Source organism: Gobius niger, assembly GCF_951799975.1.
Source record: "Gobius niger genome assembly, chromosome: 20".
NCBI classification, from domain to species: domain Eukaryota; kingdom Metazoa; phylum Chordata; class Actinopteri; order Gobiiformes; family Gobiidae; genus Gobius; species Gobius niger.
Window position 1 is genome coordinate 11,299,467 of NC_136871.1, and position 26,970 is coordinate 11,326,436.

The following is a 26,970-nucleotide window of genomic DNA, read 5'->3' on the forward strand; positions in this document are numbered from 1 at the left end:
TTTTAACTCTGTATAGTCCCTTTAAGCACTCTTTGGCTCAAAAACTCTATTCTCTATGATTCTTCATGATAAAAAAAAAAACCTCAAACAGTACTGAAGACACCAAACAAGTCAGAAATATTAATACGAAGTAAAACTACTTTCCTGCTGAGTGCCCTACCATATCAGTATTTATGTATTGCTATTTGTATTGAATATTTAAAACTCAAATTGTGATTGAACCCAGAAGTGTTTATATTGTTTTTTATTTCTAACATTATGTTTTTACATTACACAACGTTTGGCCTGAAATGTTGACTGTTTTGAAACTTTTTTAGCATATGTTTGCTTTTCATTAGAGAGTGCACTGACATCATGGTCAGGCAGAGCTGCTTTTATTTTGTGTGCCGCTAACGTATTACTTTATTTGCCCAAAAGAGTAAGCACAATTTACATGCTGCCTGATGCAATGCACCAGAGTATTTCTGTGAGGTCAGAATACTGCTTTTGTGGTTTCCAGTCTCATGTTTTATTTATAGAGAAAATTGTGTTTAACTGACTCGGAGGTTTTATTTAGTCGTTTCTGGCTTCAGTTTGATATTTGCAAATAAATGACCCGAAAATGGCTAAACATGCCTTGTTGTTTATGTCAGCCACATTGCAATTAACGATTTAACTCCCTCAACTTCAGTTTTATGACTCATCTGGTGATTTACAGCCTTGCAGAAAGGCTTTGATGCTGCCGTCTTCCTGCTTATTGCTGATGTCAGACGGCTCTTTGTGGTTGCTTTCATTATTTCTCTGAGAAGGGAGCGGCCTCTGCGCAAAAGGGCACTGGTTCAGCTTTTACTGTCACAGTAATAAATCTGGACGACCTCAAAAATGAGTAGTTCTATACCCAGTGTCCTGCTGTGGCCACGTGGGGGCAGTACAACACCACACATGAGGTTCGATCTGGACTAAGAGCCGTGTGATCGTCCCTGAAAGACATATTCCAAAAGCGGACACACAGCTTAATACATACAGATATATCATCAAGAGTCAATTTTGAATGTAGTGTCCTTTGTTTAAAACTACTTACACGCATGACAAATCTACTCTGTAGCTTTTCTCCCCTTATTGCGGATGTTGTGTCTGAACTTTCTGATTATTGACAGACACTGGGCCTGTCTGGCATGGACACTATTTATGGCCCTGCTCGGGTTACTGCCGCTGACCTCCTAAAGAAATGAAGAATCTTCATGAGCGGGGTGGGATCAAAAGAAAAGGAACCGAGATGTCTGTTCTCATTAACCTTCGTGGCGACTCGCAAATCGATGACAAGACAAGCCGCGTTTAGGGAGTTGCGTTTCTTGCTTGTTTTGCTGGAATGGATACATGGATGATAAAAGTAACACGCAGTGTGAAGCTAAACCATGGTATACTAATCAGAGCTCCTCAATCTTCTGGGTGTATGGCGCTCCTTTGGCCACCAGGGCGCTGCGTAATTTGGTTAATTAGTGCGCACTCGCAGCTATCCATTACACGCCGTGAGCTCCACTCTGGCTGAGATAATCTGGAAGTCCTTCAGCAGTTACAGTACTATGCCTGGGTGGCCTTGTTTTGTCGTGCCGTAAGTGATTGTGTGCTTTCCCCTATAAAAAGTGGAATTACTTATCTCTGTCGCCCTTAATATGGGCCCTGTGGACTGAAGAAACGCCTCCAGACGCATTAGGACAGAAAAGTTATTGCTGCCTGCTTTTATCCACTGCGCCAGAAGCCGTGAGTGAAGTCATTAGACCGCACTGAACTGTGATTCACACTTTGAAATGAGGTGGTGGTGTATAAACGGCTGTTTTACGAGTTTGGATTACAAAAAGCGCGCGGCGTTTCTTCAAAAGCAGCGAATATTGGCAGTTAACCTTGCGCGCAGTGATTTACACAGACCTAACACTTGCTTATCCGAGTTTTTCATTTCGAACAACTTAAACTCCCGCTCCATGATCATTATGGTACTAATCAATATACATTACAAGACAAAAGGGATGACAAATAACGCTTGGTGTTTTCAATATCCCTTTGCGTAAAAGGCGTATCCACTCGGATCACATGTTTCAGCGGGATGTGGAAATATCGATTTATGAAAAGAACGTATCCCTTTGGTTAAGCTCAAAATATGCTCCTAATGTTGTTTTTGCCCATAAGGGGGATCCAATAACTTAAGACTTCTGATATACGACACTGTAACATCCATTCCTCTTCTTACCTGCGCCACAAAACCACAAAATGTAAGAGCAATACCAAGCTGTACGTTGTCATTACAGTCAATGGCCTGCAGCCCCAAGCCGAGTGTCTATAGTTTCGCTTGAAAGCATATGAGTGGCGGGTAAATATTCTTCTAAAATCCACTGTTTGTATCTGTGGACTGCATCACGCTCTCTGCCCCCTGCGAGGAGTCGGGATAAATGAAATAAAGTGCTCTGGGCCGCTGCATCCATTAGCTGCTTCGCTTCAAGATAAAAGGCCTCCGATCTCCATTGCGACACGTGGGTTGAGGGCAGCAGACACAAACACGTCTTAGACACGTACTTTGTATTGGGCTTGATCTAATTTGTTTGCTCTCCAAAGTGTCTGACCGAGTATGGGCGATAATGCGTTAGCAGTTGGCAGGTCTCTGCTTTGGTAATGTAGTGGGATGTCATCTAAAACAGTGGATTGTTGAATAGTTATGGTACCGCAATTTTACAACAGGCATCTCGATTCGTCCCTCACATTACCATCTCATTAAAAGCATACATGACGAGAGCACCAATAAAACACACATAAATAAAAAAGCTCAACAAATTAGCCCTATTAAGGCGGATGCACAAACTGGAACTGTCCATGGTGCTGAATGCCAACGCTGCGCCAAATGGAACCAAAGTTACGGTTATGCTTGCACACACACGCAAACAGCATATGTAGTGGAATTGTCACTTTCTGTTTTCAACCTAGTTTTTTGCTTTGGAGATTTTTTGGAAGATCATTCATAATCCTTCTATAGCCCATTGTTTAAACATCTTCTAGTTGTGATCCAAGGGGGTCATTTCTCAAGCGTTTACTCATGTGCAAAGCGAGAAGCCCGTGCAAAAGTGGATCATCACCCGTGTCATTTATGCATTTTTCGAAATTATTATTATTATTATTATTATTCTTACTAACACAGCGTTGTCTTATATCATATTTGGGGCCCTAATACTGTAATGCAGACAATATCAAATGGTAAATTAAGTGCAACATGCCCACTAAATACCATATTTCATGTCACTTGCGCCCACCATTATGCTCCTACCCTGATAAATGACCCCAACCTCTCTCCCCCCACCCACCCCTCCAAGTGTATAAAGTAGTGAACATTTTTAAAGATTCCCAATCCAAAATGATCAATCTTTTGTCTCACTCTATACCCGAAAGCTAAACAGCGCATGTGCTACAATTTGGGAACATGCCCTCTACGGTCTAGAGTTGAGTCTTATTGGATACTCTTCACCTTAAGTCGTTAGCAGGCATCGACCTCCTGTTAGTCTTAACGACTGCGAATACGGCGCAAGGCAATCAATCGCCATCAACGCACTAGAATATTCTAGGGATGTAATAATTGATAGTCTGTCTCCTGGAGCGTAACGCAGAAGCGATGGTGATTAAGTCCTGTTTAACATCACGCTAGGAGGTTTAGGTTTACAACACGCGCAGCCCGGGTGAAGCGCGCACGAAGTCCACTATTGATAGGCCTATCCAAGCAGTGCATCTGTAACATGATCGAAAACCGCGGCGAGGGGCAGTGTTGATGAGGAGTCTCATCCAGTCTTACACACCACCACCTGTCAATCAGCAAGTAATCACACTTCCTTTCTTGAACTCGTTTAATGAAATGGTGAGAGGTGCTTAGCGCTGGATCAATAAGCAGAAGGAAGACATGTTTCAATGCAATGTGGGATCTATACTTTTCCTTCTAACCTTGAGCGCAGAAGCTTGAATGGATAGCGCCTTGTGTAGGCAACGCGTTGACATGTGACCATTCAGTGAGTTGGCATAGCTTTTTACTACTGTTGCCCTATAGGCTACGAGAACCCTTACAGCAGCCATAAAGTATAGGACACGTGTAGAGCCGGTGAGAGCGCGGGGACGGAGCGCGCACTTTCCCTTTCACGCCTCCTTGTGCTCCAAGAATAACTGTCAAGTCACACGTCCCTACGCGGCATTAACGCGCCCCCATCCTCCCCAACAGTCCGCCAAAGTACAAATGACATCATGACACCGGCGGAGAAAAGGGGTGTATGTGGGGGACGGTGAGCGGGGCGGGCGTTGGTGTAGCGTGTTCTGAATGGGGAAGACGGGCATCGCATCGCATTCCTCATGTCCAATCGATCCGTGCTTCGGGAGGAGCGAATGGAGCGCAACTATCACTTGTGCATCACCGTACTATCACTCACATCAGCACCGCGACTCGAGGCGGCCGGAGAGCGCCCGTCCGTGTGACCGCGGAGCGTGGGGTTGTCCGAGAGGGCTCTCTGGAGGGAATTACGCACTTTTGCCGAGTTTGTTTCTTTTCCTCAATGGCTACAGCGATGGGACGCCGCGATACGTCGGCACACTGGACCGCTCCACTGTGAATAGACTCATAAGTGCTCACTAAAACAAGTTCCTACTGTTCAGTCGCTTGTGAAACCCGACATTGTGGATTTGAAGCGGCATCAAAGTGGCAGAACTACAACTGGACCACTGCTCCTTGGGAATCCATGTGGTCACGCGCAGGGATTGGGGTAAGATTGATGTCTTTTTTTTTTTTTTTTTTTTTGGTCTTTTGTTTTATGATCAACTGTCATTACTGCAAGGCAATTGTCAGAGGCACTTGGAAGAGTGGATGAAGAAACGGAGAAACCAAATCCAACTTCTGAAATGTTGTCATAAAACATCATGACCCTGACATGATTCGCCGAGCTCAACCGTATCCCAAATGCGCCGCTCGTTCTCCCTGTCTGAAAGATTGAAGCGAGGCTAATGGAGTCTTTACTAAGAGGTTAAATAAGCGATCTTTCTCAGCTTAACATTTATCGAAAGATCCGCAAGGCTTATCCAGCTGACCGGGCGCTTTTGGGAAATCGCTTTGAATGGATTGACTGGGGATTCTGGCGGAGACGGCGCAGAGTGCAGGGAGCGCGGGAACGCACTGACATATGGGAGAGGAATGAGCTGCCGCCGGCTTCTCTGGGCAGACTGCGCACATCCACAGAGAGGGAGGGCGCTCGCTGGGCACACAAGCTGAAGCGGTGGGTGGGTGGGTGGGTGCGTGCGTGCGTAATACTTGGTGCATGTCAATAGGCGCCGTAATGAGAGCCTGCCCATATCGTGTTGTAATTGTTAGTCATCTTAGTGCCTGAAGCCCTCCCCTTTAGTGCTTATGCCCTCCTCTCAGTCGGAGTCCCGCCGCTCGCCTCTGCAATTTGTACAGTAGGCTATTGTGAGAGTCTAATTATTTATCTCACGTTAGTTTTTTTTGTATTTTTTTTTTACCCCTTAGCGCACCCCACAGAAAGAAGTGGCATTAGTGTGTGACACGGCGCGCGGGAGGCCAGAGGGGGCAGCACACTGGTCCGGGGGACTTAATTCTCATTGACAGTCACATTAACACAGGAGCGGCACTCTTAATCCTTGGGAGATTACTCTGTCCCACCTGACCCCCATCACACAGCTGTCCTACACACACATTTGGACAGGCCCTTAACACGGGGCGTACATGTTGTGCTTATTAAAATGAGGTGACGGGACTTGTGATGGTTCCCATTCAGAGTCTGGTGATATATCATGGTCATTCATTCAAATATGTGACTTTTTTTTTTAAAGATAATGAACAAAACAAGCAACAATACCATCCAACATCCCAAAGAGTTGTGGGGTTGTCAAAATGGATCGCACACGTCCAATAAATGGGAGATTCCTTTCTCTGAAGGGTGAGGTTGGAAATGTCCAGATTTAAAACCAACTTTGGCACTTTTTGGATACAAAAAAGCATAAAAACGAAAGAAAAAATAACTTAATAGGCAATGACTTTTTTTCCCCCCCATGACAAAATCCCCTTTGTGTCACAGCTGAGATTGACCTTGAGCTTGACTCGTCATTTTCATATACCATTTGCTCATATCTAGATCTAGCGATGTCTTTATTTTGGTATTTTGTATTATTTAGATTCAGAAAACTGAGCTCAAACTTTTCACTTGAGCTCAGCGTGAGGTGTGATCAAGGTCACAGCAGAACAACGATAAGAAAACATAGTACCAGCATTGCAACAATTCATCACAAATATATATTTACCTTTTTCTTGTGAGAAACCCAACTAACCTGGAGGATGCACCCAACAGGGCAAAGCTGTCACTTTCTTACTCAAGCACAAAGAGTTCAGTTGTTGAGGGGAGAAGGCCGCTGCACATTTATTTTTGTCTCTTAACGGTGACCCATTATTCTACTTTTCATCTCAAACAGATAAAAGGCAACTCTATTTCCACAATTTTACACCAACCAACTTTGATCACACGAACCTCTCTGCGGACGTCCCACTTACCCCCCCCCCCATCCCCAACCCGCCATCTCCCGTCCTCTGGATCTCCAGCTTTACCCCCGCAGCACACCAAAGCAGATCGGCATACCAGTATCCGAGTATCCTCAGAGGGACCATTCAGCCCGACATGTCTCAACAACTTCCTATCCGCTTACTGCTGTCTCGGTTCGGGATGACTGGTTTGCGAATGAGCGCGGGGGATAGATTGTGCGTGCATTTGTGATTCTTTCATGGGGCAAGAGGGATACAGCGGTGAGAATAGCCAGAGCAAATGAGACGTAAAGACGGTGATGGGACAGGGGTGTTGCGTGGGGGGTGGAGTATGTGTGAATGAGCCCCTTTCTAAATTGGATTTTGAGTCGATTTATCTAAGGTTGGCAACACATGAAAAGCATATCTGAGGCTGCGTTTTGTTCCATTTGCGCCTAATTAAATAATCCTGTATTCAGTCGTCTCTTTCTCAAGATCTCAAAATGCTTATTTCCCATGGGGGGATCCTGGCTTTTCCAAGAAGGTGCTGGAAATGTACCTGTTTATTTCAGCTGTCGATGAAGCTCAACAGTCCCGCCCACCTCACGGTTCTGGACGTCACTCTCCTGCTCATTTTGAGATTGTAGTTTAAAGTGATCCAGGGTTCCAAGTTTCATTGTTGTACTAATTGAATAGATTGCGTGTAATTGTCTGCCTGAGTCTGCAATTTGACATAACGTAAGTAGCATTAAAGAATTCAATTTTTTTCAGATAATAATCAGAATCCCCGGTGCCACCAGTTTGACCAATGAGACGGGCTTTCCTGTGAATCGGCCTGTCAGGAGAATTGGGGGAAGGAGCTTGACCGTTTACTTTTGAAATCTTTTTCTCACTCTCCTCATTTGGAAAAAAAACTACAAGGAGTGGCTTCCACGTCCAATCAGGAGGGGAGGGGTCTCACTTTGCAATCTTACAGACTATCACTTTAAAGGCAGGCATAGCGTACAGAGCACAAAACACACACTGTCACTTACAAGAGTTATCTGAAACTAAATCTGTGTTTTAAATCATTTGGTCAGCTGTTTGCTCCCACCGTGCCTTCTTCTTCTTTTCTTTTTTTCAAACTTTCGATGGCAAAAATGAACAGGAGACACACTTCCAGAACCTCGAGGTGGGTGGGACGGTTGAGCTCCTTCACTACAAAGCATGCCTTGCAAATGGCAGCGATTGCTTTTTTACCATCATTTAAATTGCTTGACTCCAGGCTGCACTCTCTCCGACGCATGAGCTGGAGTGCCTCGCTCTGACGGCTCGCATACAAAAACATGACATACCACTGCTAAGGTGTCTCAGTGTACTCCAAACAAAAGGGGGACAATGATTCATACGGCCAATGTCAGTACAACAAAACCATAGTCCCAGTGAAAGAGAGAGAGACAGACCGAGGAGGGATCATGTGTGTCGGACTGGTGAGGTGACAGCCGCGCGACAGATTGGAGATCACCTACACACACCCTGGCATTAACAGATTGACTGTGATGAATGGCTGCTTCCAGACTCGGAGAAGGCGGAGGAGGAGGATGGGGACACGTCTTCTTTCATGTCAAAAGATGTAAGGGGAAAAAAAAAAAAACTCCCTCCATTTATAAGTGACATTGTCCTCCCCCCTGGATGTATGCGCTATCGCCGTGGACGGATGTGAACGGAGCAGTGGAGGATATTCTTGTGAAATTGAGTATAAAAATCAAAGAGCGCGCTATGTTCTCAAACAGGAGATGAAGCGAACGCAGGAGGCCATGCGAGATGGATGGCTGTGATTGTGCTCGAGTGGGGAGAGGGCAGCCGCAAAACCACAAGTGCACAGAGGTCGTGAACTCGGGGCTGAGGGAGGGCACGGAAAGGATTGTGCTGACAGCATATTGGTAATGGGCACACGTCGTCGACAATAGCAGTTAGATTAGAAGATAAAAAGCAGCACAGCCATTGGACATCAACAATAAAGCAGACTGATCTTGAGCTTGCTTTACAACATTTAAGTATTTTCTGTACTAACTAGATGACAACATTGCCTCATATCAGACTATCTTAGTTGTTTGCCACCATTTCTGCTTTGTTCAGTGAAAATGCTGGTGTCACAAAAGCTGACTGTGAAGTGATTTTTATATTCATTGAAGGACATTTAACAGACTCTCAACTGACTTTACACTTTGTTTCACAGTTATGCATTCATGTCTGCGCAGTCAGGCGAACACTCTAAATCAGGGGCCTTCCAAGGTTTTCACATGCTCAAGCCACCAAACTGCAACTTGCAAGCATATCCAGTTGTGCTTCTACTTCTGCTAGATATTAAATGAAATAATATAATAAATAGGTTTAGTGGCAAACTAAATAAAGAATGAACAAACATGCCAAATTATTAGGTTACAGACGGTTTAGACCTCCATGTTAAAACATATCTGGACTTTTAAAGACGGGTGTTATGCAAAATCAACTTTTCAGATACAGTGGAGGAAAAAAGTGTTTGGCCGGATTCCAATAGAAAGTGTATGGGGAACTGACCAAATGCTTTTCCCCCCCACTTTAGACTTTCCACATTGTTCTCTCATCAAAAACATGCCCTGATTAAGACCTGGTGGTCGAAACATGCTGGCTTGGCCATCTAAATAAAGGCCTTTTATGTGCTTCCTTGCGCTGTTCGCATTTGTTTGGAGTGCCATGGGTTCACTGCTTTCATGCCTGGAGATGTCTTTCGACCCACTCGTGTATCTTTAGCTGTTGCACATGTGTGAGTTTGGCTTTTGAGTAATCTCTGAATCTTCTTCACTGACTATTCTTATCGTCGTGGCGGCAGCTCCCAAAAAAAACATTTCCTACACACTGTATCTTGCTTTCCTCCATTCTGCATTTCTTGGTTAATCCTTTCATCACAAATTATTAACACTCCATAGTGCACTACAGCCACACGAGCCACATGGACCCCCTCTTTTCTTTATTTCTTTTTATTGAAACAGCTGCACAGCAAAGGGGAGTAAGAGGAGGGGTGTGTGAAGGACTCACAGGACATTATGTCAAAATCAGGAAGTTAAACTACTGGATCTTTAGTCTAAGCTGTTTTAGATCAATATTGCATTCTCTAAACCAACACAGTGTTCGACAGTGATAAAGATTTGAGATTATTACCAAATACTTGACAAAGCTCCCCCTCTTTAAGTGTTTTTTTTTCTACTAAACTAGTTGAAAGAGGGACCTTAGGCTCCCTTGCCTTCTCCTCCACAGGTGTGTCTTCTGTCTTTGAGTTCTCCCTCTCTGTCCATCACTGTGACAGCAGGCCCATGAGTCCCATTGAGCAGGCCTTGCTCTGACTGACACACAGCTCACACTTGACAGCTCACACTTGACTTCCTGTCCGGCGGCAGACAGGGAACAGCACCTCAGGGCGACATGCACAGGTTTCCTTCTTGCAACCGACTGAAGCGCGCAGAATTTGATTTAGGTTGATCACCGTGCCACAAATGTCAACTATCTTTACAGAGACGGCCACGCGCCGCCGAGAGATTATTTTTTACAACATCTGCTTGAATTTACACAATAATCAGTTTAGCATTAATTTGAGTCATTTTCAATCGTGAGCTCTGAAACAGTGAAGCTTCACCCGCCTCAAGGTGACGTCGTGCGCAAGCTCCGCGCTCGCTCCTGACCATGACAAATCTCCCTAAGTGATAGTAATGATTGTAATTGAACAAGCACACATCCTATCTATCACCTTGAATGCAATCTGCTGCTTGTAATTGTGTGAGTGTCGAGCCTCGGTTTGCTGTGTGAGTCCCTCCGCTCTGGCAGCTGGCAGATGTGCCGGCGTTTGTGGGATTGTGGGATGCTCCGGGCCTCCTCCGCAGCGTGGGTCTGCCGTAGAGGCACCCGCAGAGCTTGTGGCGGTCATCACAGCGGACGTCTCGTGAGCTGGTTTAACTCTGCTGGATGCAATGCGCTGCGAGAAAGTGCTGGGACTAAACGAGACAAAGGCATCAGAGCTAAATGAGCTAAATGAGGGTGCAAATCTTTCTAAACTCCACCTTTTTAATGTTTCCACGCTACAGTTCCACATTTCTAGACCTTTTGTGAAGATTTTTCTAATTGTTGATGTTTTATGATAATGGATATTTTTGCTTTTTTGGGCACACACATAAAAAAAAGAAGAACAATTGTCGTACCTGCATTTGCGATTGAAGGGAAAGCACTGCTGTCAACAGTCTCCAAAGCAGTAGCCGTGACGTTTCAACTCACTACAGATCTTCAGATTCCATACATTCAGCGACCCTTTTTCTTTGCATTGTGAGCTGAATGAATGTGTGCCATAGGAAGGCAGGAGTGAAGGCCGTGTGTCAAATAATGGAGAGCTGTGTGAGTGTCCAGTGCTCGTGTGTGAGAGCGTGTGTGGGTGTGCAGCAGGTGATGGCTTTGTAATGAAAACATCGGCAGCAGCTCGCAGCTCGGGTCCTCAAGGTGCTGACTGATGTCACTCACAGGACAATGGCCTCCCAGGGGATGGCCTCTCCTCTGGGCTGGTCATTACATTCTGTGTGTGTGTGTGTGCGATCTATTCACATACTTTAATGCACACAAAAAAAAACCGCATGAAAAATGTGTGGCGCTCAAGAAGCACAAATCATTCACTCCCCCCACACACATTTTATATCTTTTTAATGGAAAGGGCTTCCGACTGTGCTTTAAATTTCAAATCCTATCTAGTCTTTGTAGACACTGATTTGAAGATGTTCAAAATGTTTCCACCTCTTACAGTATGTCTTGTGACTCTATGTGTCAGTTCACTGATTCACTTCTGATAGACAGATAGACAGATAGACAGATAGACAGATAGACAGATAGACAGATAGATTAGAAAATGTAGAAGTGGACTTCATTAATACCACTAGGCATGAGAGAGTCCATCAAATGTAAAGTGACTGTCTCCTAGTTGGTGTAATTGACAGAAACATTTTAATTGAGCTCAATATCACACATTAATCACGCTAAACAACAGTATGCAGCTGGATCGGTGTGTGAAAAGTCTTCTTGTCAGCACATCCGCGTCAGATCCTTGTACAACATTGTGTGCGCGTGAGCAGGTTAGAGGCCCGGCTCGTCTCCCAGGAACACAGTGATATGGTGTCATGCTCCGGAGACCCACAGACAAATTAATTCACTTATTGACACTGCTGACACGTCTCAGTGACTTTGTAAAATGAACAATTGATCAGGCTTCCTCTCTCTCTCTCAGCTCAGCCTCACTGTTTCTCGCCCTCCACTCCACTCTCCTCGCAGCTCTTCGGCAGCGTCTTGCAGATTGCTCGTTGTCCTGTTGGTAAGCGCGGCACGTATGGTAATTAATATCATTAAACGCAAGCTGGTCATCAGTTGCAACTGTGTGATGCTCAAGATGTCTGCATCCTGGAGCTAGACCTCCCATAAATGCAAGTTTCAAACCAGTATATTTACTGTGTTCATTTCTTTACACTTCATATGCAAGCTTGTCGAAGTGACACCTTTGGTATTTTAACTATCCCTCTAAGTTTTTACTGTATTGTATTGCTGTGTGTCTTGGTGTTCCTCCGCGTAGTGCATTAAAACTGTATAATGCACGGCTCCGAGTTGTTTAATCCGCTTATACCATGGTCACACAAACTGAAACTGTTCATTGTGGCCCATCTGCTTTTTTTTAAGTCCAGGTCAGGAGTTTCTTTTTTTTATGTTTTAAGCTGTTTTACATGAAACTCGTTCCAACTCAAATGTTTGTCATTACTATGGAAACAGCTGTTGTGGGGAGTGATATAGAACATGATTTCACTGTTGCCTGACGGTGCGTTCCAGGCAACTGGTAACTGGTAAATATCCCACCTCCCACTTGGAAAAGTGCCATGGAACGCTGCTCGAACTGGTAATTGACTCTGTGCATAACTTCAAATCATAACAACGCCGCCCAAGAACTGACTTCCTGTTTCGATCCGGCACGCCAAAATAAAGCACACAGCTTGTCTCATTGACTAGTTCAGCAGGTACTTGCAACATTATTAGAACCAAATAAATACACACATTTTAAATGTTTTGTCTGTTTATAGTCAGAAAGAAAGTTGAACTAATGAACTGCTGAACTAAGATGGTGCTTTTATTGTGTGTTGGATTGAAACAGGAAGTCCCTTTTTTAGTTATGCACATAGTCAGTTACAACTTGTAGGGCCCGATCTTGTGTCTCAAAACGCAGACGATAGCGTGGCATTTTGTGCTCAGTAGCGCACTTTGTGAACTTGCCACCCCAGACTTAACGCATTTAAGTGGGTGGAGAGACACACATTTTCCCCCAACCAGATCGACTCCGCGGCTGGGAGAGGGTTTGTGGGGGAGTGAGGGGTGAACATGTGCATTTGTTTTGTTTCGCGTTTCAGCGGATGCTGTAGCTCTTTTTCTCTTGAGACGTGAACATTGTTTAGCTCACGATGGGGTAAATAAAAAGATATAAAGAACGCAAGGCAGCGCAATGTAAACGAGGAAACAAATGTCAGCGGTGTTCCCATCAGTGCAGTCACCTCCTCTTGTGACGCCCTCTCACAAGTGGCGGAGACGAGTTGCGCATATATCTCTCGCCCCTCTGTGTGCCACCACAAGCTCTTGCCCATAAACTTGGAGACCTCAAGACTGCTACGAGTTCGCAAACAAACAAAGACGATAACGGCGGCCCCCAGTGGAGGAAAATTGTAACAAAACCACTGCATCAGTGATGTGAACAGCTTTCTACATAACATTATGTCGCATATTTTTAATTAGATCTGGTTTGGAGAAACTTTCATGTAAAATTAGCATCGTATGAGCTAACTGTTGTAGCATTAGCTGCTTTGTTTGCATACAAGTTTATTCACCTGGAACGCTCTGTGGTCGTAGGTCGGTACCAGTTACCAGTTACCTGGAACGCACCATAGCTGTGCGTTATACAGATTTAATGCGCGCTAGTTAGCCAATCAGAATTGAGTATTCATCCAGCCCATGGTAATAGTGTTTGTATATATTACGATATTCAGTCTAGTGTCATTTATACAATTTTGTATTAAATAACCTCTCCCTCCCATTTTCCCAATGTTAATTTAATTGACTTGAAACCGCTGAACAGACAAAGCTCTCGGATCCTCCAATCTCTTGTTGGGAACCATGGCCTAGGGATTAGGTCGCAGCACACGTGGCACCCACACGTGCCCATCTCAGCAAGTGTGGCCCTGGACCCCACATTTTGCTGTTTTCATCCACACCTTTGGAAAGATTTTTCATGGCCCAAAAGCTTTATTTGAAAAAACATGTGTGTGAAATGCGAGCAGTGACAGTAAATTGCCATGAGAGCCATGAGCTGATCTCTCGATACCGGTACAGTGTTCAGCCCGCTCACTCTTGGATATTGTGGTGCACCTCCTCTCGTGCACTCTTTACCCCATTTCACACCATACTGTCTCGTTAATATGATATAAAGACGATCCCAAATGCCCTTATGAGAGAACCATCTGGGTCGAAGCTTTGCCTGGGTAACAGTACAGTACAAAAACAAGAAAAAGTGAAGAGAATGCTAATAATCTTTTGCTTTGTTCGTTTTGGCTTGTAAATGGGTCAAACGTCTCTCTCACTATTCATTGGTTAAACAGATTGTGTGAATCTAATTGGGACCTAGAGCTGCTTTCACTGAAGCCCTTTTTTCTCTGCTGCCGTCAGGAGTCTAGCCAAACGCCGAAAAAGAAATAAAAGCCACTGCCACATCAAGGTTGTTTATTTTCCATTAATCATAATTCGGACACAGGGCACAATGAATAGCCCTTGTTCTGTGGGGACTTCCTGTCGGCGGCGGTGCCTCGTGCCGCTGGCTCTGCTCCCGCTCAGGGGTTCAGTCAGGGATGTCTCCCCCCCTTATTGCTGCTTGTTTTAAGAAGAAGATTGACTGGCTGTATATGTCCGGGCACATTGTTTTATTGCTCGATTAGGCCATGCTGTCTCATATTGTGGTCCACGGCTTCTCCCCGCGTCTCGCCTTTTATGCATTGCTTCAGTGGATTTGGAGAAAAAAGTAAAACTGCTGAGGAGGATGAATTGAAACAGTGAGGATTAAAGGGAAAGTGAAGCTTGCCAGTAAAAAAAAAAAAAAAGTGCCCACCCTGTGTGCTACTGACAATAGAAAATGCAGAATTGTGCCTTTTTTTGGAAAGCTTTGATGGTCTGTTATGGTAATAGCCTCTTTTTCCATCGAGATGAATGACGGTGAAAAGCTGGTTTGGGCTGTGCTTTGTAACTGCTGGTGTATGATATGGCATTATTCATCTCTTTCCAGTTGTAATTTTCACAAACAGTACCACTGAGTAGATTCATCTCACTGGAAGAAGATTCAACCTTTTAATACATAACAGGACAGGGGCCTTTCTGTGTGGGGCGCACATGTTTCCCAGTGTCTGTGTACATGGAGGCGTTTGGAAATAAAACCCGGGTGATGATGGAGATGCAAATAGTCATCGCTGCAGCTAGTACAGGACTTTTTTTTATTTAAGTACAATGACAAATAGTATTTACCTTTAGTCTGAAATTGTAAATTGTGTGAAGACCAAAACATGACAATGAGGCTGTGGGCTGTATTATTATTGTGTTTTTGATCCATTGGTAAGTTCTGAAACCAATTAGAGCAGAATCAGATCAGAACAATTATTACATTCCCTGTATGTGCTGTATAAATAAGCTGCAATGGGACTTCTTCATTGGGCGTGGCATGGGTAAATGTCTAAATGCCTCTTGTGCTCTTTACCTGCCCATCCATCTTCCTGAGCTGGAAGCTGATGCTGAATGGCCTTTTGTCGCATTATTAGAGTGTGACAGATTTATGATGGCACGTTCGCTGCTCCCTCTGTCCCTCTGTCTTTGGTTTCAGGTCTATATGTGAGCCTCCAACCAGCGTATTATAGTCTGAATTACAATTTAACATCAGGGCAAATAACTAAATTATTTGTATTTGCAATGTATTTGTTGTCTGCGTGGACATTGAGAAAACAAGTAAAAACAAATAATTAATTTCCCTGCTGTTGTATGGTCACCAGAACTCCAGACAATGTCCTCTGTAACACAGTAGATTTGGACTAAAGTGCAGACAAATCAATCAGCTGTAATGGTACCTCAGAGCTGGAGTCCATCTCCAGGTAATGCTTCTGGAAGGACACTCTCATTCTCCAGCGTGTGCTGGCCGTTTGACCAAACACAGCCAGACTTAAGTGTGTGTTGGTTTCCTATTTAGGAAACTGAGAATGTAGCGCACAGTGTTTTCAAAACTGTGGTGCAGCGTCCCGTGGTGCAAAGGGAGCTTTATTTTGGTGGTGCATGCTGCCTTGTATTTCAACCTTATGGTTTAGTCCTTATTTAGAACTAAAAAGAAACAACAACCTTATGGTTTAGTCCTATGTTATACCAGCTGCAGACCTGATCTATTCCTCACTTGGAGAGAAACGTGTCAATAATAATAAGGGATTAGGCAAGGCAAGGCAACTTTATTCATACCGTGCATTTCGCACACAAGGCAACTCGATGCGCTTTTAATATTAAATGCTTGCTAGTCTTGCATGTTGAATTAACTTCTCCTGTTTTCAAAAGTCAACATGGAAACAAAAGGTCCCGTCTGAGGAAAGTTTGGTGGAGAAAATGACAGCAACAGATTATTATCAGTTCTGTTGGTATCTGTTGGTATTTTCATAATCTAAGTTTGATGGAATAATGTCTGTGCTAAGTCATATTGTTACACCAATGAACACAACATGATTTTGCCAAGTAAAAACCTATTGTAATGTGGGGACCGTTTATATTCACTCGTCTCTCTGTAAAGTATGTGTAAGAATTGATGTCTTCCATTGTCACATCTGCTGCCCATGTGAAATATCTTGAAACATCTCTGTTGATATTGTGGTAAGATTGAGGCAGCACAGTGCCTGAGTGGTTAGCGCTCTTGCCTCACAGCAAGATGGTCCTGGGTTCGATTCCCAGGCTGTGTGGGCCTTTCTGTGTGGTGCATGTTTCTGTCCCTGAGTCTGGATGGGTTTTCTCCAGGTGCTCCGGATGGTCAGAATGATGGTCAAGTGATTCTGATCAGCCTGGCTTGACTTGTAGAGATGGGATCCCAGGCACTGCACTGTGGTCCCCCAGTGGCATTAAAGGATGGAACAAAGGTAGAGGACAAATACAAGTCTGTGGGCCTATGCACTGTAATCTAAAAGAAAAGAGAGACTCCCCAACCTTCCATGAGAAAAAAGTACATTTATTTAGTTTCACAATTTAACTTCACACTGTTAAGTTTAAATCTACAGGCGTGAGCATGCTGTTTCTGCCCAATATAAATGGATTACACTCCAAGGCAGGCAAATATATGAAATCCGAACGTTCCACGCCCCGACTGAATGTTAAAAGTGTGCATATCGGCAGAAATCTGAAACGCTTCACACAAGATTTCAGCGGGCTTTGTGCTCTGGCCCGTTTCATTTTCAATATCCCGCAGCCTAAGGGAGGGACACTTTGTTTTACACTGATATGAGTTCGGTCTGCTTGTTCTGGGCCTGGGCACACGCTATGAGAAACACTATTGGGTGGTCTTGCATCACTTACTGGAACTGTAACCGGCAGGGACGTCGGCCAGTCACGTATATGACAAAGAAATAGAACAAAAATCCGATCTACTGAAAATGAAAAATCATGCGTCACTTTTGATTAATGCCGAAATCTGCCGTCACCCTCTTCTCAATTCAAAACAAGTCACTAAAAATTCATAACTTGTGATCACGCTTCATTAGTCACAGTCAGTGGTTTTAAATTCGTGGAAACTAATTGCGTTCTTTCACACAGATTTTCACATTATTCAACAATTATCACAGTTTTTTTTAGAGATTACATTATTTTTTTTTACCTATAAGGTGTGATCTGAGGTGCGACACAACTTTCTTTTTATTTCCCGATTTCACTTTTTATTTTACTGCCAGGGCAAGGGAAGAGTATGTCTAGGTTTTCCCAGCAAATAGTGTGCAGTTGTTGATTTGATCATTTTGGTGGTGTAAATCTTCGTTAAATGGACTATACAGAGTTTACAAATGTTAAAATTAAGTATTTTCCTCCCCCTACATCAGGGGTGTCAAAGTCAAATGGATGGGGGGCCAAATGAAAAATTTAGGAACAAGCCGAGGGCCGGACTGATCGAATGTTCATTGAAAAAAATGTAATGACAGCATATAGTCTAGTGATCCCCATTAAACAGACTGAAAACCTAAAAATATACTACTATTCAGATGAGTCGTGATGTCACACAGAAAAGTCCAGTTCTCAGTGTCCACCTTCCGTTTTGCCATTTTTAAGGGTAGACTATCTGAAAGTTGACTTTTGAAGTGATGCTAATGCCCGCTGATGAATAATGAAAGGAAGTGGCCTCCCGCTCGGAGCGCCACCGTTGCATTGTGGGAAATGTAGTGCGTTGGTGCGTGTAAAGTACCTGGATGCTGCTGGCGTGCAGTGACCTGCGGGCCAGTTCTAATAATAAAATTATATAATCCCAGGGGCCAGAAAAAACCCTCTCGCGGGCCGGATTTGGCCCGCGGGCCTTGACTTTGACATATGTGCCCTACATGTTCCAACAATGTCCTAGTGTAGAATGAGCCCAGGCCTGTTCACCACAACTGCCTCTAAAATCCTGCACTGTCACTCAAAAAGGTGTTAATTTGGTTCAAAGTGCAGTCATGCATGAGCTTAATATAGAAGGTGCAGTTACACATGAGACCTGAGGTGGCAGTAGTGAGTATACAATGGCTAACTTGCATCTAGCCCCTTTAAACTCTTTTGATTATTATAGAGCAGTATTTTTTTATGCTACAATTCAGTTGCTCCTTTTTCCCTTCTTGTAGACCACCAAACTGCAACGATACATTACTACAAAACCCATCACGTCACTGCCTTTGACAAACTCACTCCCCAGACCAGATACTCCCAGCATCAGCAGCGCCTCACCGTGATTTGTCACACATATTGTTTCTCCTTCGCCGGTGTGACACGGGGTCACTGACATAACGAGGTCTGGATGCCGCCCACACTGTGTAATATTTGTGGCTCAGGTACAACTGTTTTAGGGCCCCGTCAGTGCAGGCTCTAAAATGACACAAACCGGCCGCACAGAGACACAAGAATGTGGAGGTGGGAAAGGGTTTTGGAAAAGGTCGCAATTTTGGGAGTTTTCAGCTTGTTGTTGTCTGTTTGTGTGGAGACGACCGGCTCAAACAAACTTTTGTTTTGAATCATTTTAGTGAAGATGAACTACTGTCCATATGGTTGATGATGTTTGGTTTTTGTAGCTTGAATAAAAAAACAGCTCATTTTTGGGCAGGCAAACACTATCTGTTTACTTTATCTCTTCTAAATAATGTGACAGTTTTCTGCCTCTGTGGCGTGGAACTTTTCACTGAAAGCCCATAGCTGTAGACATAGATAGATATGAATAAATGAACTACTGATGGAAAGAAAGGGGAAATGATAGATGATATGATGATGTAATGTGTTACTTACTCGAAATTTGTCCGTGTTGTTTGGACTATACTGCTGTACAATACCATCAGGCAATGTACAGACCAATGGCCGCTGGCTGCTCTGCTTTATGCCCACGACACTGGAGGCCGCCATTGCTGTAGTACCTCCATATCGCCGCTAGTTCCCCATTGAAAAGCATTGGAGTTTAGACACCTTAAAAACAACTTTAGCGCCTGGTTTCAATTTTTTTAACACTAGACTAGGCTAGATATTCCTCCTGAGAAAACGCTGGGTTAGTTACAATTTAAGAAACCAGGCTGGTTTTCGTAAGAAGAATTTTAGAAATCTCGTACTTAATGAGGGTCGGACTGTTAGCATTGGAGCCGCGCGAGCTACACGTCACGTAAGGGCCGAGTCTACAGTGAAGATCCCGCCCGTATGTCCTTTTTAGGAACATGCTTCATCAGAGCTGGGGAGGGGGAGTCTGTAAATCCGCCATGAATTCCCCCCCAACCGTTGTCATTATGGAAAACGGGGAGGAGTGAGCAGAAGCTGTCCATTTATATATACAGTCTATGGTACAGACCTGTTGGAAACTCTGCTGTAAATGGAAGGGGGGAATTAAAGCACGTGTTGTTGTGCCCTCGTACTTCACAAAAAGCTGAAGTCGAATAAAGGTGATCATTTGTCCCTAATTGTTTAATTCGCCTGTTTGCTGCTGAGGGACAGATGGAGTGATAGTGTGAGAGTAGCTTTTAGGTCACCGTGTTCCTGAAGTCCTTCCCAAAAAGAGCAGCATTTTGGAGCCCACACGTGTGCTCCCGCACGCACAAGCTCCGCTCGCCTAATGAGTGCATCAGAGAACAAAGCTGATCGAAATGCATGCTGCGGCTCGCCCCTTTAAAACAGAATAAGAAATGCACTTGAGTGTTGTCATGCGGCATGCTCTGTGACTTCACAAAGTTAGCAGTCAGCAAACAAAGATTACACTGCATTAAGCAAGAGCAGACGGGGGCATGTATGAATATATTGGCTCGGACAATACTGAATTGGCTTTTGCATGACCGCAGGTATGCAAAGTAACATTTGTTTTTAAAAGTTGTCCCAGATATGGACACTTTTCAAATACGGCAGTTAATACCTAAAACATGAGCTTCACCATCTTTACAAAACTGTTCTTACTTGAACATTATGAAACAGAATCAAGGTTCATTAAAGTGCATATGACAGGTTTTAATGCTTTTGAAAATGTGACTTATTTAGAAGGATAGTATCACTTGCAAGTTCATCAGTTGCATAATTATTATTTTTTATTTCAGTGAAGCAGCAATTTCAATGAAGAAATGTTGGGCAGAAAAAGTTATTTTAATTGGATTTTTTAAAGACAGGAAGTGACATAGAAGAAGGTAAAGTTCCATAGCAGTTTGACTCATTCATTTCCCATTGACTTAACATGGTCGGCATGGCAACAGTTTGTAATTGTTTACCTTCCTCTGTGTCACTTCCTGTCGGTGTCCAATAAGGAAGTTAAACAATAAACGTCGCAAAAATTACCAAACTAAAAATAACTGGGTACAACTTTTTTTTTTTTTTAGCAAAATCTTTAATGTAATGGTATAATCATACAACTATGTTTTATCAAAGATTGTGTCTAATGTGTCATGTGCACTTTAAGGCTATTATGTCACTAACTCTACAGACTGTATTGCATACTTACTTTTAATAATAATGTATAAAATACTGTGGAGAAATGCCAGTCTGAAAAGTAAGTTTTTAGAAATGACGTAAAAGACGATACTGAAGGTGAAGCTTTACTTTGTCCGGCCGGTTGTTCTAAAGCCGAGGAGGAGCCCAGACGTGAAAGGCTTGATCGTCTGGAGCTTCAACTCCAGAATGCGAATATGTGAATATAATTCTTTATGGGTTAAGTTGTATTTTTATTTCCCCCCACAAATACCTACAGATACATTCGTAATGCAAGCACTAGAATAAAGTGCCTTTAATTCATCCATTCTTCACACTATTCACCTTGTACTATTTTAAGTAATTCCATTTGACTGTTCAACTGAACACTACATTTTGTGTGAATTCAAAGTTGTTTTCTCACCATATGTTTTCCATCCTCTCTCTCATGTAATTCTTGACTGGCTCTGGACTGTTGCGTTTTCTCGCCACTTGGGGGCAGGAGCACCACGCTGTCTGGATGTGGAGGCGCTGACAAAATCCCTGGACATTTCTGATCATCAACGCTCGCGCACGCAGGGCTGAATATCAATGACTCCTGATGAATAATGAAGGTTTAGGGGAGGGGTGGGTGGGAGTGGGATATTTTGCTATTAGTGTGAATCTGAATTGTCTTGCATAATGGCCGTAGAGTTATAGGCCTCTCGTAAAGAGGACTGCGTAGACACTCTTGGAAAGTATTTAACTGCGCGCACGTAGAGCTGCCTCAAATGTAATTTTTAGGAAACTCCTCTCTGCAGCTTCACTGACGTTCGGTTTTACTCTGTCAATATACAACAGCGAATAACTTTACCACGCGTGCATATCAAGTAACTTCACGTCGAGTTTCGTTGGTGGCTTTTTTTCTCTGCACTCGTTTAGCAGTCGGTGTCCATCCGCGTGTACACCGGCTCTGGCGCCAACGTAACGGGGGAGAGGCTGTTTCTGATGTGGGGAGCGGGGATCACGTTCAGCCCGGGGGTAGGTGAACCAATTGTAAACAATACATCTGACAGAATCCAGGCCTTCACATCTCTGGCCCCACGTGCGTGCATGGGTGTGTGAGTGTGTGTGTGTGGGTGTGTGCGCGTGTACATGTGTTTGTAGACCTCCGCACTGGGCCACCGGAGGGACATGAGGCGACGCACCGCCACTGACTTGCACACAAACACCCCCCTGACCTAATGTCTTTGTACCCGTCTCCCCCAGGGCTCTCTGCTTTTTGAGGTGAGGAAGAGGAGAAGCAGGGAGTAAAGAGAGGAGCGCGTGAGTGAAACCATGGCCGGTGGTGGCGCCCCCTGTTCATAGAGGAGACCGGGTCTGGACCAAGACAGCCAACAGGTGGGCATGTTTGAAGCGTAACAACACGGGCATCTATAAATACTCACAACAGTGTTCATTCTGTTCAGAAGCAGGTACTCGGTCCGTTAGTCTAGCGCATGTGGGCCTACTTGACTCTTTTTTTTTGTAATTTGTTAGATCACAGGGAGGGCAATAAAACAGTCATATGTTATACGAACATATTCAATTTTTAAAGCTGTAATCAGTAATATAGAATGTATTACGATTATTAAGGTGAGACACTGCAGGCAAAACTCATTTTTTTTCAGTTTTCAGGTTTTGGGCCAAATTGGTCTCTGAACATACAAGCTTTCACCCAGAAACAGAGAATATGCCTAATCTTCACTATAACATGTTTAAATATTGCGCTGATTCAATGTTCCCCCATAGACTTAAATGGGACAATGCAATTTCAAGGGCCTTTTTCTCAAAACACATTTTTCTGTCATTGTGGCGACGCTATGTCCACATCAGTAGGACCTAAAGACTTCAGATTTTCCAGCCTTGGACTGAACGATATTTGGAAGATCTTTTCAGAGGGATTTTTTATTATCTAATCCCTAAGCCCCATTTATTGAGTTTTGAATGTCAAAAAATTAGGTGAAAATTAAATTTTTACAAAATTTTCCACTAAAAACAGATTATTTTAAAACTAGAAACAAGAAATCCCAAATCCCCTCTGAGAAAGTCTTGGTAACTCATTCATCAATAAAATGAAACCATAAATTTGAATGTAGCTCTATCCATTATTCAGATTTTGTCGCCGAAAAGATGGGAAATTTGGGGCATTTTTAGGCATAAAACACCTTGTTCTTATATGAAAAGATAAAATAACAGAAAACTTGCAATGTATTATTTTCTCACATTTATGCCAGTGATCTACAGCAAAAGTTTCAAATTGATATCTGTAAATATACATTTTTTCCCTATTCACCTGCAGTGTCTCGCCTTAAGTAACTTGCCCAACACTGCTCCTAAAGTGTAGAAGTATTCTTGCGTGAATAAAATAAGTGCCTCCCATTCTAATCCTTTGTTTGTAAAAAATCAGAATTTCATAGGTACATAAGATACGATAAGATAGGACTTTATTGATCTCAAAATGGAGAAATTCACTTGTTACATCAGCTCTTTCAATAACACTCAGGTGTTGCAAACAATCAGGAAAAATGTGCAATCGAAGAATAACAGGATAACGTGCAAACAAGTAAGAGTAAATAGACGTATTGGTGGTGCCACTTAGACCAGTTTTTGCTGGCCTTCAAGCTTCTTGTTGAATTGGCACACGTTGCTGGAGATGGTACTTTTAACATCAAAAGTAATAATTCTACACAATTATAGCCTCAAAAAGTCATATTTTTCTGTGAGTCTGAGCTGCATTGATCTTCCAAGTCTAAATTAAGGCGTGGGGCACCATTAAAACTGCACCCAGTTGAATGGCTCTTTGCATTGAACACAGATTTGTGGCCCTTAATGCTGTGTGAACTTCAATTTACAGCCCTTGATGAAAGAAGTTTGGCCACCCCCCTGTTATATACAATGAATAAAAAGCTTAAAGTGCATATGACAGGTTTTAATGCTTTTAAAAATATGACATCAGCTGAATAATTATCATTTATTTCAGAGAAGTAGCAATTTTATTGAAGAAATGTTGGGCAGAAAAGTTATTTTAATTTTTAAGCTGCTGACAGGAAGTGACATAGAAGAAGGTAACGTTCTATAGCAGTTTGACTCATTTCCCATTGACTTAACATGGTCGACACGGCAACAGTTTAAAATTGTTTACCTTCCTCTATGTCACTTCCTGGTGGTGTCCAATAAGGAAGAAAGCTGGGTACAATCTTTAGCAAAATCTTAAATATAATATAATGTTTCATCAAAAATTGTGTCTAATGTGTCATATGCACTTTAAAAGGGGAAAACATATAAACAATAAAAAATAGAAACAAATATAAAATATCAAAATTTCAGTGTTGATAGTGCAAAGTTTACATTTACCAAGCCATCACTTTGTCATCTATATGTATTTATTTTTACTTGTACCTGGGTAATTGTTTTGTGTCATCTCTTTTCACTTCTACCCACTAATGTTTTAAAAATAAACGTGTTTGCAAAGTATAAAAGTTCAGTTCGCTTTAATTGTTCCGTGACGAAATGTGTTTTTACAGTCGGCGGCACAATTGAACGCTACACAATGAAATCAGCGACACAGCAGGATGTAAAAGCTGATTAAAAAGGGCTTGACGGCCATTAAACATTTTCACTTTGAGAAGGGGGAAAAAAAAATAGGTCAAATGAAAACAAATTAAGCGTGCGGAGTATTGATCGCAGGGAACAAAGGACATTATTGTTTCCCCGCCAAATCTGCCACGGAGTCCATTGTGTTAACTTTGAAAACTTTGTGCCAGAGTTAGTTGCTCTCTGTACTGTAGCGGCAGGCAATTCTCCGCACTTTTTCCACTTTGTCATTTTGTGCCGTGACCTTTGCGGCTCACCCCTCGCACTGTTTGTCTGCGGAAAATGCTGTATTTTTGTTTGTGCTGCTGCTGCGCTGTTTTTTTTTCTTTTTTTTTTTTAAACAAGCCTCTTCCTCTGCCCTCTGCCCCCCCTCCCCTCTCCCAGGATGAAACTGCGGTGGAGGTCAGAGCGGCCTTTGCAGGTGGCCTTCCTCGTTGCCGTGGTGATGCTCTGCGTTGACCCCGTGTCCAGTGGCAACCGTAGCCATCGGGGGACGACAGGTACGGCGGGTCTCGTTCCGACCCCCTCCGCCCTTCCCTCCTCGCCGTCCCACAATAGGTTAATTACACTGTCACTGTAGAGATACCACACGTGTTACCGCTGCCCCGGGGTTTACGGGAATCTTGAATTTAACAACATATCTGAGTGCCTCACTGTTTCGGGGAAAAATGAGCAAATTCGATGTATAGAATCGTATTATTTCTGTTAGAGATTGCATTCACAAACACACCTTGTTTGTACCTTAGTTTCCATTTGTATAGTGCAGCCCTAACCAAGTCCATAGACACATCCACAGATTAAAGATTAAAGGCAGGTTCTACCAGATCAAAATGGGCTCAAATTTGGGATGCATGACAGGAGGAAAGATTCCAATATTCAGTAGCTGTCATGAGTATTTTAACAGCACAGTACGTCCTGTTGAATTTAAGACAGCATTTGGTCTTTAATGCCTAGTCTGCATAGAAGCACTTGCCACTTAAACTGACAGACACTGTCAACACAAAGGCGTCAGAACGGTGTGATCCGATCTATTTACCACAATCGAGACAACTGCCGTAAGAGCTGCTTTGTGCAGTATCCTATTATGATGAGCCGCTTTGAAACGCAGACGCTATTCAAAACAGTGTTTCAATTTGAGAAAACGCTTTCCTATAACATATAGCACATATGAATAAAGAGTTTACATGTCTTAGAGATGGCACAAACTAGAAACAAATTAACATTTTCCGATTTCAGGAAAGGCATCTGGTGTAAAACAAGCAAAAATATATGAGGTGGGTTGTAAGCATGAACTTGTACATTTGTGCTTGTTCCTGGAGTAGTTTTATCACAGTACTTTTTACTTCTACTCCAGTAATAAAAGCATGTTTTGGTCTCATCCCTCCAAGCTTGGGTCCTCTACCAGAGGCCTGGAAGCTTGAGGGTTCTGCTCAGCGTCTTATGTTCCTAGAACTTGGACTCCTAGAACTGGACTGAGATGTCTCATGTTTTCCCTGGGATCTGCTGTAGCCACTCCTCCAGTTGGTGGGTTACTGCCCTAAGTGCTCCAATGTCCAATGACCATGAGCACCACTGATGTCCACCTTCCTCTGATGCACATTCCTTTTTTCCTGATGTTGCCATCACATGGTATTGCTGAGTAAACCACAACAGCTTTCCTCTGCTGTTTGTCACCATTACTGTTCAGTCAGTCTGAATCTGGAAGTCCCACACGATCTTGGCATAGCTATTATTTACTTCTTTGAGAGGTGTTTCCCACTTTGACTTTGGTTTCCATTCCATAATCTATACAAAGGTAAACCTGGAGTTCACAAACTTGTTGCCCAATCTTAGTAGACAAACCACTCGGGACTCCCCATTGTATAATGTGAATAGCATTTAGTACTTAAGTATTTTATGTACAAAATATAAAAAAAATATATATATTTTGACTCTTGATGTTATATTTTTCAAAAATACTATTTTGAAATCATCTCGCGACCTAACCCCAGTGTACTGTGACCCCAATAGTGGGCCACTTGGTTATGGCGCTCCATGTAAACCTTTCCTGCAGCATCTTACACCCTACAGGTATGTGCTGGACTGTCTCAGGGACCGACATCTGGGGTCGTGTCTGGTGTGATAGATCTGGGCCTCTACTGCTCTGGTGCTCAAGGCCTGCTCCTGTGTGTCACTAAGACGTTCACTGAGCACGTCATCTTTTAGGGCTTCTTTCTTGATGTACTTATCTTGGATGTTTCATCCTGGATAGTGGCCGCCACAGTCACTGGTCACAACCACACTGCCTTGACCTCACCAAAAACACAACATTTCTCTTTAAATCGGTTGTTTTTCGCCTTAACACCTCCCCTTCTCTCTCCTTGTCCCCAATTATCACCATCTTCCTAATTATGTGTGTCTTGTTGCTCGCATGTGTTGTGCAAGGTGACCTTTGAGTGGCACAGAAATGCTAGCAGCGTCCAGCCTGTGCTCTGAGTAATGGTATTAGTTTCCTTTGATGCAGAGGAGGCCGCCTGCTTACAGCGGGACATGGCTAATTGCAGGCCCAGTGCATTGTGAAGGTCAACCTGGATATATTTCTCTCTCTCTCT

The 26,970-nt window shown here is 43.3% G+C and overlaps 1 protein-coding gene across 1 annotated transcript in view; it reads left to right on the forward strand.

The window, feature by feature from the left end:
* The first annotated feature begins 4,251 nt into the window (after positions 1-4,251).
* LOC306980115 (chemokine-like protein TAFA-4) overlaps positions 4,252-26,970 on the forward strand; it is a 49,673-nt gene continuing 26,954 nt past the window's right edge. Inside the window, exons 1-3 of the mRNA XM_079579364.1 lie at positions 4,252-4,760; positions 22,013-22,144; positions 24,764-24,879. Of these exons, the coding sequence (XP_079435490.1) occupies positions 24,765-24,879 (115 nt within the window). The 5' untranslated portion in view covers positions 4,252-4,760; positions 22,013-22,144; position 24,764. The remainder of the gene's footprint in view (positions 4,761-22,012; positions 22,145-24,763; positions 24,880-26,970) is intronic.